This window comes from Tamandua tetradactyla, chromosome 1 (assembly GCF_023851605.1).
Source record: "Tamandua tetradactyla isolate mTamTet1 chromosome 1, mTamTet1.pri, whole genome shotgun sequence".
NCBI lineage: Eukaryota > Metazoa > Chordata > Mammalia > Pilosa > Myrmecophagidae > Tamandua > Tamandua tetradactyla.
In genome coordinates, this window is record NC_135327.1 from 89,209,593 (window position 1) to 89,222,248 (window position 12,656).

At 33.4% G+C, this 12,656-nt stretch overlaps 1 protein-coding gene across 8 annotated transcripts in view; it reads right to left on the minus strand.

Annotated features, from left to right (window-relative positions):
* The window catches only part of BBS9 (Bardet-Biedl syndrome 9), a 699,527-nt gene that overhangs the window by 364,225 nt on the left and 322,646 nt on the right, over positions 1-12,656 (minus strand). For all 8 annotated transcript variants that reach the window (XM_077120094.1, XM_077120102.1, XM_077120084.1 and 5 more), the window contains 4 exons: positions 12,342-12,395; positions 5,498-5,600; positions 3,873-3,977; positions 358-372 (listed from right to left, as the gene is read on the minus strand). In XM_077120094.1, the coding sequence (XP_076976209.1) occupies positions 358-372; positions 3,873-3,977; positions 5,498-5,600; positions 12,342-12,395 (277 nt within the window). The remainder of the gene's footprint in view (positions 1-357; positions 373-3,872; positions 3,978-5,497; positions 5,601-12,341; positions 12,396-12,656) is intronic.

Genomic DNA, 12,656 nt, shown 5'->3' on the forward strand with positions numbered 1-12,656 from the left:
CAGTGACAAACACCTTTTCTTACTTTCAAATAAATAAGATAATGGAGGTTACAGGGAAATAATGGCCTACAGAAATATGTTGTCAATGACAACTTTGATTTTTTTTTAAAAATCACTCTGTTCTTAGTCCTAGCATCATTCTTTCTCACAATTCTGAAATAATAATGACAAGTCTCTTTGGAGAAGAAACATCCATCTGTTTCACAATAGGATCAAGGCATTGTATCAACTTAAAGGCATTGTATACTTAAAACAGCAGTCCATAGACAGCATTCATTCACAGTATAATACCAATTCAATTATTGACTAAATTCTAGTTCTGAGATTCATTATTTCCCAAATTATCTTTTCACTTACCATCAGGATTTCGATCTATGCAGCACAGGTACAGCAAAGTGGGAAAAGGGGGAAAGAACACAAGACAAAAAATTATCTGTGGTAAAATCACAACACAAATTTAATATACATTTGTTTAAAATATAAATTGAACATTTTAAGATATCACATATGATTTAAATGGCACTCAAATCAAACACGTTAAGTCAATTCATGATTGAAGAGTAACACGAATAAATTTAATCCAACAATATATTTGTACTTCCAATCTCAGAAATCCTTTCTCATGAGAGTGTGTTATGCAAGTATAAATGTGGCAAAAACTAGGAAAAGATAAAGGCTCCAGTCAACTGGCAACCAAGTTTGACTCAGTATGTAAATGACATTGAGAATGTTAAATGAATAAGTTAAAAACAGGTGGGAAAAACTGAGTGGCAGGCCAAATTACAGAATATTAATATTTCCAGTAACTTTTACTTATAAAATTGTCATTTCATGCAAATCAAAACCACAATGAGATATCATCTCACACCCACCAGAATGGCCATTATCAACAAAACAGAAAATGACAAGTGCTGGAGAGGATGCGGAGAAAGAGGCACACTTATCCACTGTTGGTGGGAATGTCAAAGGGTGCAACCACTGTGGAAGGCGGTTTGGCGGTTCCTCAAAAAGCTGAATATAGAACTGCCATACGACCCAGCAATACCATTGCTAGGTATCTACTCAAAGGACTTAAGGGCAAAGACACAAACGGACATTTGCACACCAATGTTTATAGCAGCGTTATTTACAATTGCAAAGAGATGGAAACAGCCAAAATCTCCATCAACAGAAGAGTGGCTAAACAAACTGTGGTATATACATACGATGGAATATTATGCAGCTTTAAGACAAGATAAACTTATGAACCATGTAATAACATGGATGGACCTAGAGAATATTATGCTGAGTGAATCCAGCCAAAAACTAAAGGACAAATACTGTATGGTCCCACTGATGTGAACGGACATTCGAGAATAAACTTGAAATATGTCATTGGTAACAGAGTTCAGCAGGAGTTAGAAACAGGGTAAGACAATGGGTAATTGAAGCTGAAGGGATACAGACTGTGCAACAGGACTAGATACAAAAACTCAAAAATGGACAGCACAATAATACCTAATTGTAAAGTAATCATGTTAAAACACTGAATGAAGCTGCATCTGAGCTATAGGTTTCTGTTTTGTTTTGTGTTGTTTTGTTTTGATTTTACTATTATTACTTGTATTTTTTTCTCTATATTAACATTCTATATCTTTTTCGGTTATGTTGCTAGTTCTTCTAAACCAATGCAAATGTACTAAGAAATGATGATCATGCATCTATGTGATGATGTTAAGAATTAATGATTGCATGTGTAGAATGGTATGATCTCTAAATGTTGGGTTAATTTCATTTTTTCCGTTAATTAAAAAAAAAAAAAAAAAGAGAAGGGATAATTGGAGATGAAGGGATACAGACTGTACAACGGGACTGGATATAAAAACTCAGAAATGGACAGCACAATACTACCCAATTGTAATGCAATTATGTTAAAACACTGAATGAAGCTGCATGTGAGGTATAGGTTTTTTGTTTTTGTTTTTTTTGTTTTTTTTCTTTCTATTATTGTTTTAATTCTTATTCTGTTGTCTTTTTATTTCTTTTTCTAAATCGATGCAAATGTACTAAGAAATGATGAATATGCAACTATGTGATGTTATTAAGAATTACTGATTGTACATGTAGATTGGAATGATTTCTAATTGTTTTGTTAATTCTTTTTTTAATTAATAAAAAAAAATTGTCATTTCAGTGGGTAATAATATTGAGTAACGTCTCTCTTTTCTGGTGGGGGGTGGGGGGCTTGGCTTACTAGTCTTTTACTTTTACAGACTTTTACTTTAATTTCTAATTCCCTCTTAACCAATTAATGCCTAGACTCTACATGTTTGGTAATAATTCATAACTTTTTAAATTCTGTTTACAGAAAAGCATAATGCCCAAAAGTGGTATCTGCAACCATAAGTTCACAAAGTGATTTTACAACTTTATAATGTTTTTAATGCAATTTTTCATTTCTTTTTTTCTCTATTTTAAATTTATTTTCAACGTATCACTGTTTTTCCTTAAACAGGAATGGCATAATCAGTTAAATTCAGGCATCAGCACTGTGTGCAACTGAGTATTCGTTGTGTAACAAGGGTAAAAGATATAATAATGCCCATGATTAATGAAATACCCAATTGATAAATGTGATAAATGATCTAAAATTTTTAGCTAAATATTTCTCATTTCTTTATTTTACAACTCAAAGTGAAAAGAACATGAAAAATTTCAATTTTTTTCAGAAATTTTTAACCAAAAACTCAATTTTAATCTCTTATGGGTAAAATATTGCATTTCATTATGAAATTAGCTTTATCAGAACTGTTTCAACATAAAAATACTTCTGTACCACAGAATTTTGAAAATACATGCAAAGAGTTAAGTGGCTACTTCTGGCGAAAAATTAATTTTTAAAATAAGTTAAAGTAAAATAGCTTACAAAGCAGAAAAAATACACTTATAAAACATGTAAGAAAGTTATAAAATCACTTTAGAGCATACAGAGTGGGCAATGTGTAAGACAGAAAATTCACTTAGACAAAGGAAACAGCATTAAAATTATTTTAAGACACTGCCAAATAAATAAAATGAGCATAAATGAAGAGGGAACAGACGAATAAGAACATTTTCTAAACTTTTCAAACTAAGAAAACTATAGATATTTTTAAAAAAACATAAGTACAAAATTGCTGAAATACTTTAATTAGTTATCACTATGATAAAAAGGTTTTTTAAAAAGCAGTGACTAATATTTCTTATTTTCTACAAATCAACTCATTATCAAGCTGTTACTATAACTATAAAGAATTTACTATACAGAAGGGAATAAAAAGAAAGAACCACTGTACTGGACTCAACTAAATTGAAATTTACAACAATTGTATCTCAAATGGACTAAAAGGTAGCCTTTTTAAATTTAAAAAGAGTTTCTTGAAAAAAATACAGGTCAAATTGATCTGCATAACTATCGGTTCTTAGCCTCAAGAGCTTTATCTAGTCATTAAAACAGTGTCTAAAATGCTGAATACTACCTTAAATTTAAAGTAATCCATAACATACTGTTTCACTAATTCAAACTAGCCTTTCTTCTTCAGTTCTAATAAATGAATTCTAACTAGATACCATTCTTCTACTGTAAACAAAAAAAAAATCAGATTTGCTGTTAACTGACAAGATGAAATCATACATTATATATGGAAATCAGCCGAATAAAAGCAAGCTAATTATTCATAACACACGGAAGTAATTTAGACAAAATTTTATTGAAAACTAGAAAAGAACATTTTTTATTTAACCGTATTTGCAATTTGTTTCCCCATCTTAAACACTTAAGCATTTAACTTATAACTCCAATAATTTAAAAAGAGTGATCAGGCTTCTAAATTCATAAACAACTGTATGTTTACCTGTTGATCTAGAATATGAAACAACTGCATTTCCTTCCAATTCGGATGGCATATAACTTCCTTTCAGGAAAACAGAAAATGCTACAGTTCTAGTCATCTCTGGTGCTATAAACAATATAAAATAAATATTACATAATTTTAACCAATTGTTATTAACAAAATTAAAATTTATTAGACATTCACTGTGTGCCAGGTATGTCCTAAGCCTTTACCAGAAATAACTCATTTAATCCTTGCAATCCTATGAAGTAGGTACTATTACTGCCCTCATTTTTTACACATGAGGAAACTGTATACAGAGAGATTAAGAAGGCTCCCCAAAATTACATAGTTAATATCAGAGCTGGGAAATGGCTCCAGAAAAAGAGCTCATAACTTCTACCACACTGCTCCTCTTTACTCAGATGAATAGGCAGCATAAACAAAGAAACCTATACACAAAGGAGCAAGACAATTTCGGGAGGCAGAGACGGGTATATTTGGGGCAGGTGAAGTAGTACTTCATCATGGTTAAAACAAAGGCCACAGGGGAAAATGAAAGGGAAGACTGGGTATGGATGTAGTTGCAGCAGTTTAGCAGATTGTGAATGGCCTTCTATGATATGGTATTTGGCCTTTAATCTGCATTAGAGAGCCACAGAAGATCTTTAACTGGAAAAAAAAAAACTTGTTCAGAATGTGCTTTAAAAAGATAAATTGAGAAGTATTGTGAAAAAAACAAAACAAAATAGAGTGTAAAACCAGCAGAATCCAATACAGGATTACGTCATTCAATTATTCAACCACTCATTCACTCATTCAATGAAAATCTATTGTGTGCCCACTACCTGCCAGGTATTCGGCAAAGGTATGGTTACACAGAGGTGAAAAAAAGAGAGAGATGTTCTTGGTTTCATGAATAAGAGACAGGGCTTCGACTGAATTGAGGGCAGCAAAGTCAGAAATAAAAAGACTTGAAAGATAATTCAGAGATCATTTTAATAGGACTTGATGACAACTTGGATGTAAGTTGTTGGGGATGAGGAGTCTATACAAAGAAATCTTACAAAGAATAGCCATTTATGAAGTACCTATTGTTTTAAGTGTTACTGTAGATATCTTACATCAATTCATTATCTAATTTAATCCTCAAAATAGCCCTACATTCCAAATATTATTGTCTCCTTTTCCTGGTTAAAAAAAACAAACAAACTGAGACACTAAGTAAGTACTAAAGAAGCTTACGCAGGTTACACATCTAGTGAGCATCGGAGACAGGATTCAAACTCGGGCCAGACTCCAAAAGCCAAATACCTTTCCTCAAACCTTTTGTGATTCACTAAATATGTCATGAGAAACATACCAATAAAGAAAGCTTTCCAAATTATAGTATTTAAATATAATTACAGGTCAAAGTAGTTAAGGAAAGCATTTGGAAAGCTGTAATACCCCAAAGTTAATTCAACTTAACAACTATTGATTGAAGGTCCCTGCTTGATAGTAGAAGAAAAACATAAGTAAAATGCAACAAACACTGATTTCAGGAAGCTTCCAACCTCACTATTCAGGCAAGAACTATAACCATGAAATAAATATGCATTAAAAAAAAAGACTTACACCATGGTAGACTAAGACAAAGAACTTACCTATAAATTCAAAGGTGAACTGATCACGGGTCAGTACTAATGGGGGTTGGACATAGACTGATAATTTAGTTTTCTGCAATGCCAGTCGATTACGCAGTGTTATCTGAGAACACAGAAATTGTTATTAAAAGAAAATGACATTTTCTCCAAGTTAATAAAATATCACAACTACTTAAAAAGCATTAGCAAATACTGAGGAAACAGTACCTGAGGAAAAATGAATAGTCACTAACATACTCTGTAATATAAATAGTAGATTAAAATGCTCTACTCAGTTAAAAAAATGAGAAAAGGGAATGGTCTGTGAGAGGAGAGTAGTGGAAAGGGGAAGTTTAGAGTCATATATGTTACTAGAAGGAAACTTGGAGGTTCAAACATGAGAATGTACAGTGAATCTCATGGTAGACAATAGCTGTGATTAACTGTACAAAAAGTTATTTCATGAACTTGAGCAGAATACAACACTACTATAGGGATCAAATAATAGAGGGGCATATGGAAAGTAAACCTATCGCACACTATGGACTATATCATTATAGTTAATAATTCGGGGGGATAAGGAGCATGGGAGTATTAGGGCTTTATTTTTATTTTTATTTCTTTTCTGGAGTAATGAAAATGTTCTAAATTAGATCATGGAGCTGTATACACAAGTATGTGATAATACTATGAACCAGTGATTGTATTTTTTGAATGGTTTCTACATATTCTGTGTGAATATATATTAATAATATTGCATTTTTAAAAAATGAAGAACACAAATAGCCAATAAGCACATGAAAATATGTTTAATAGCATTAGTTCTTAGGGAAATGCAAATTAAAACCACAATGAGATACTACTACACACCCACTAGAATGGCTATAATCAGAAGGACAGACAATAATTATTGGCAAAGAGGTGGAGAAATTGGAACCCTAACATATTGCTGGTGAAAATGCTAAATGGTACAGTTATTAAGGAAAAAAGCTTGGTAGCTTCTTTAAAAGTTAAACACACATTTACCATACAACCCAACAATTCCACTCCTATGTATAAACTCAAGAGAAATGAAAACGTGAGTCATATAATATGTGAATTGTATTTCAATGAAGCTGTTAAAAAATATTCTACCAAAAACAAAGAATATACTATCTGCCCTCATAGATGTTGAATAACTACATCATGAAATATTGCATGTGTTCATTCTTCTATTCACAGCATGATCATGAATTATTAATTTTAATCTAGTATCAGTATATTTCCTTTTGCACAGCTAAATTTGTCTCTAAAGATTTCCTTATCAACAATGAATCTAGGTATATGTGTACTGGTCTAGTACACATATAAAAAAAACCCTGCATTTTCTTCCATGGCTTCATTCAAAAACATTTGAAATAACTGATTCTAGAAAATATCAAATAACTTCAATATTGACTGCTACATTTTTATGCTGGTTGCATTTCCAAACCGGTGCTCCTGCTTGGTGATGCTAAGAAAGCCCTTCCATACTAGTAAGAATCAAAAGTCAAGAATTCTGAGGTAATAGCTTGCTTGGGAGATAGGGTGGGTTTGAATGGAGAAGACCAGGACTTCTCTCACCTCCCCCTGAGGAAGAGTAGCAACTGAGAACATCAGGAGCAAGGATCTTTACTGAGCAGTAATGTTAAGAGGTGTCATTCACACTATCAAAGAAAAAGTTTCAAGACTTAGTTTCCACTGAGCATGTTCTTTCTTTGGATTTGGTTTCCTAAAAGTTTCAGCCTCCTTAGATAGTTTCTTCTGGATGAATTCACCCCATGCGGCTGGTGTGGTAAAACCAGACTAAGCATACTCTTGACCAGAAAAGGTTTCTAGGCCAATCAAGTTGGTATCTTTGGGCAGAGACACGGGCATTAATATTTTTTATAGCTTCCTAGGTGATTCCTATGTACAACTGAAGTTGAGAATTACCCTTCTATGTGTTGTGTTTGTTATGGACCAGTTCAGTCTAGTTTTCTAGTATCTGAATCAGATACATTTCATTATTAACTACCAAAAGGCTTACAAGACATACTCATTTTTAAGAAAAGTGGTTTTGAAATTTTTCTTGCTTAAAAGGCATGTACTAACTATTCCTTAATGAAACATATAAGTTGACCTTAGTAATTACCTTGTATTAATTAAGTGTGATGTGGACATTCCGCACAATTTAAAATAAATTAAAACCTATGACTTCTCTAAAAAAATAAAATAAATAAACTGAACATAAATTTTTCTGACTTGCAAAGAAAAATTTTTTAAAGACAAATATTTATGCAAATAAATTCTATAACCACAACAAATGAACAATGAACCCTCCATTTTTACTTTGTAAAGCCTGGGAATATATAGGGGAATTGGCATGCCACAAATGAAGCTTCCTCAACGACATAACCTTTTTAATATATATATATATAATATATTTTTTTTTACATGGGCAGGCACGGGGAATTGAACCCGGGTCTCCAGCATGGCAGGCAAGAACTTTGCAACTGAGCCACCATGGTCCGCCCAGTGATACTACCTTTTTAATAAAACCCTTACAGTACTTATGGGAAGAAGCTCCACAAATAACTTCCTTGCAAATGAATAGTCGACTAAATAAAAAGCACACAATTTTAGTATTCTATTATCACTAATAATATAATGCCAGTCTCTTTATGTATTAGAATAAAATTAATAGCATTGATGATAATAGCCATTAGCAGCTTTCTGTATCTTTGGAACCATACTAATAAATGATTTATGCACATTATCTCATTTAATCCTCACAAAGGTGTGAAACAGGTTCTACCACTAAATCCTATTTTACAGAAGGGAACATTGAAGCTCAGAGAGGCTAATTTGTCCAAGGCCACTCTGATAATAACTGGAAGACCCAGGATTTAACTACAGTCGGTCTGAATCTAGAGCTAATGTTCTTAATCTACTGTGGTTATGTATCAAAGTAGCCCTGCAAATGAAAAGTGTCCCCCTTTTACAATTTAGGAAATAGAGGTTCAAAGCTAAATAACATGCCCAAGACCAGAAAGCCAATAAGTGGTAGAGCTGAAAACTGTGACCAAGCCCATCAGTTTTAAAAGTGAAAATGAAAATCCCTTAAAGTAGTAATAAGTCATTTCTAAGAGAACAGACATTCTGTTTCTCCCTGGCTAACCATGTCTATTTAGACAATGATCACACAATGTACACTGTTACAAGTAAGAAGGCCTTGCATTTGGTTTAGATACATGGTAGTGATAGTTCTCATCCATGGATTTACTGAACCCCAACAATAGGCTACGCACTTTCAAAACACAAATCAAGGAAGCATGTGACAAAAATAACTACAGTAACAAAGAATAGTTGTATTTGGGCCAAAAAAGGAGTTAAAGACTTGGCTAGATCATAAACCTCATATTGTAAGAGAAAAATAATTATAGAATATAAGGGGGAAATATAAACGCTAATATGAGAATTTTCCATGCTATTTTCCACTTCTAACAAAATGAAATATGATCCTTAGGAAATATAATTCTAAATTTTTTATCCTAGATATATAAATATGATTCCAAAGGCCAGATATGAGCAACCACTTTGCCTGGTTGCCTGGAATAGATGGTCATGCATCATGCACACATACTTAAGGTAGCCACATCTTCATTCGCTTGGAACAAATGGAAAATTTTTCTCAATTAACAGGATTTATTATGATGGAAACTTGCATGGCTATATTTCTTGGCTGCTGTTGTTATAAAAAACCATAAGGAGAGATTTATAGCAGAAATTTGTATAGCAACTGTCAGACAGAATCAGGAAGTCATTGTGTCTGCATGGTAGTCCAGCTGACTTTGTGCAACCCTGTGTGCTGCATTTGTTCTTGTGCTTTATAATGGCAATGAAAAATAGAGATATAACTTAGTCATTCTCAAATAAAGTAAATTCCAATAATGAAGGAGAATTTTCCAGTAGTGTCAGGCCATCATCTTTAGGTGGCTGTTCCACACAAAACTGTATGAGAGGGAAAGGTGTTTATTTATAGCAATAACTCACAGTTGGGGTAAAAATTAGCATATGCACATGTTATCTGGTTTATGTATCACACTTCTTTTTGAAATTTACAGTGCACTTATGAATTGTTATGGTATGTATCTGAACAATATCAGTAAGTAGATAGGTATAAAAGAAGTTTCCCTACATAATTGGAGCTGAAGGGATACAGATTGTGCAACAAGACTGATTGTAAAAATTCATAAATGGATAGCACAATACTATCTAACTGTAATACAATAATCTTAGAATACTGAATGAAGTTGAATGTGAGAAAGATAGAAGGAGGACAGCTGGGGGCACGTATGAAACCAGAAGGAAAAACAGATGAAAAATACTGAGATAGTATACTAGGAATGCCTAGAGTGTACAGTGATAGTGACTAAATGTACAAATTTTAAAACGTTTTGCATGAGAAAGAACAAAGGAATGTGAATATTGCAGGGTGTTGAAAAAAGATGGTAATTCATATTTTAAAACTTTAACTTATATGTGAGAACAAAGCAAAAAATGTTTTTTTGGTACAAAATTTATATTTTGACTAGTGCATTTCCTAATATAACTTATGTGGACAGAGTAATTGAACACCATAAGTACATGGAACCTTGAATAGGGCATGAGATTTTGTAGGTTTGTCCAGAGTGATGCCTTCATGAATCGCAGAGTGATCTGAACCATGAATAAAAAAGTATTTGCAAAGTCCCTTTGGAGCAATGGCGAGAAAGGGGGAAAATTCAACTTTCCAAGTGGAGAATTCCTCATATTCTCACAAGCAAAGTGGGGACAACCAAAGCAATAGGTCAAGCCCTCAATCTTGGGGTTTGTTCATATGAAACTTGACTCCACAAAGGATAGGCTAAGCCTACTTAAAATTAGGCTTAAAAGCCACCCCCAAGGAACCTCTTTTGTTTCTCAGATCTGGCCTCTCTCTCTCTCAGCCAACACGACAATCAAACTCACTGCCCTCCCCCTCTCTATGTGGGACATGACTCTCAGGGGGTGTGGACCTTCCTGGCAACATGGGACAGAAATCCTAGAATGAGCTGGGACTCAGCATCAAGGGATTGAGAAAACCTTCTAGACCGAAAGAGGGAAGAGAGAAATGAGACAAAATGAAGAGTCAATGGCTGAAGGATTCCAAACAGAATTGAGAGGTTAACCTGGAGGTCATTCTTATGCATTATATAGATATTACCTTTTTAGTTAAGGTGTAATGGAGAGGCTGGAGGGAACTGCCTGAAAATGTAGAGCTGTGTTCCAGTAGCCATGTTTCTTGAAGATGATTGCATAATGATATAGCTTTTGCAATGTGACTGTGTGATTGTGAAAACCTTGTGTCTGATGCTCCTTTTATCTACCTTATTGACAGATGAGTAAAACATATGGATTAAAAATAAATAAATAATAGGGGGAACAAATGTTAAAATAAATTTAGTAGATTGAAATGCTGGTGATCGGTGAGGGAGGAGGAGGAGGGGTATAGTATGTATGAATTTTTTTATTTTTTCTTTTTTACTACTTTTTCTGGATTGATGCAAATATTCTGAGAGGTGATTGTGGTGATGAATATACAACTATGTGATGATACTGTGAGTTATTGTTTATATACCAAGAATGGAATGACCATATGGTAAGAATGTTCATGTTGTATGTTGTTATGTTTAATAAAAAATTAAAAAAAAGAAGAAGTTTCCCTACACAAAAAATATATAGATCACTCCTACAACTCTGCAGATATCTGTTTTCCTTAAGTGTTTTTACCACTAACACTATTCCAGAGTCAGAAGATTAATGAGATAATCTTGATTGGATAGGGTGAAGGGGAACCAGGAAAAGACCACCCTTATTTCCAGTGGCAAGAATCCAAAAACTTTAGCTTAGAAAACTGTTAAAAGATTAGGCTCCCTTCAATTTCAACCAAAAATCTCCACACTTGGGCCACCCGCTGGATCCAGTGTAAGTGAACACAATTGGTAAAGTCTGGTTCTCTGTCAAGCTCCTCCAAAGACAGCAACCTATAATCTAAGAAAATATAAAGCCCCATCCAAGTTTTGACTAAGTGAACTGCCAAAATCCACAATTTCCCCTGGCTTCAACGTCTTGGGTAGTGATAAATATTTTCAGCTTAATAATGCGCTGACTGATTACCATACTTTAATCTAACTGCCTTAAAAGGGTTCTACATTGGAGTTCTTATTCTAAAATTCTACAATGACAGGACTAAAAGTCTTAACCAAAACCACATTCTTCATATTCTTTTATTCCAGGACTATCAATTTGTCACTACTCCATTTTGTGGCTTCTTCATTTAATATTTTCTTACCATAAATACATCCATTCAGAGATAATATTATGGCAAACTGGGAGTTCTTTTCAGGGACACACATAATCATACATAGAAGAAAGATATTAGCATTCATATAAACCTCAGTATCACTGTAGAGTACACTATATATGATTTTGCAATCAACTGGTTGATCTGTTATGAATGGTGATGACACAATTGCTTTAGTAGATTTAAGACATCAACTTATTTCTAGAAAAAAGATTCTGGATCATGCTACATAAATAACAGAAGGGATGTCATAATTATTGCTTATACTGTAGACATACTGCCATAAATGTAAGTAATAGTTTTAAATTTGTAGGTAACAATGAAGGTTATCAGTTCACTATCCAAGGCTGAGGAAAGCACACACATTTCCACAGTATATTTTGCATATCCATAAGTTACTTATAGGGTTGCAATAGTAATAGATGTGATGAAATGCATAATATTGTCTGTGCATTACTGCCTAAAACCATGGTACAATACCTTCACTGTGATTGAAGGGACAAGGTCAGTTCCCACTTCAACATCCGTGGCTTGCTGTAAACATAGAATTGAAAAGAAAAATAAGGAAACAGTGCTTTCAATAGTACACATTAGTAAGTGACCACAATGGGGACAATATATATTTCCTGCCAGTAAAATAAGCAATTAACTATAAAGGATTTGGTACTTTGATGATAGACTAAAAGAGTTACTGGGGTTTTCTGGATGCCTGTATCGGAAAAGTCATGAGCTAATATTTAAAACTACCATGTAAAGAAAGCAAAGGTCACATATTTCATTATTAAACCACTCTAT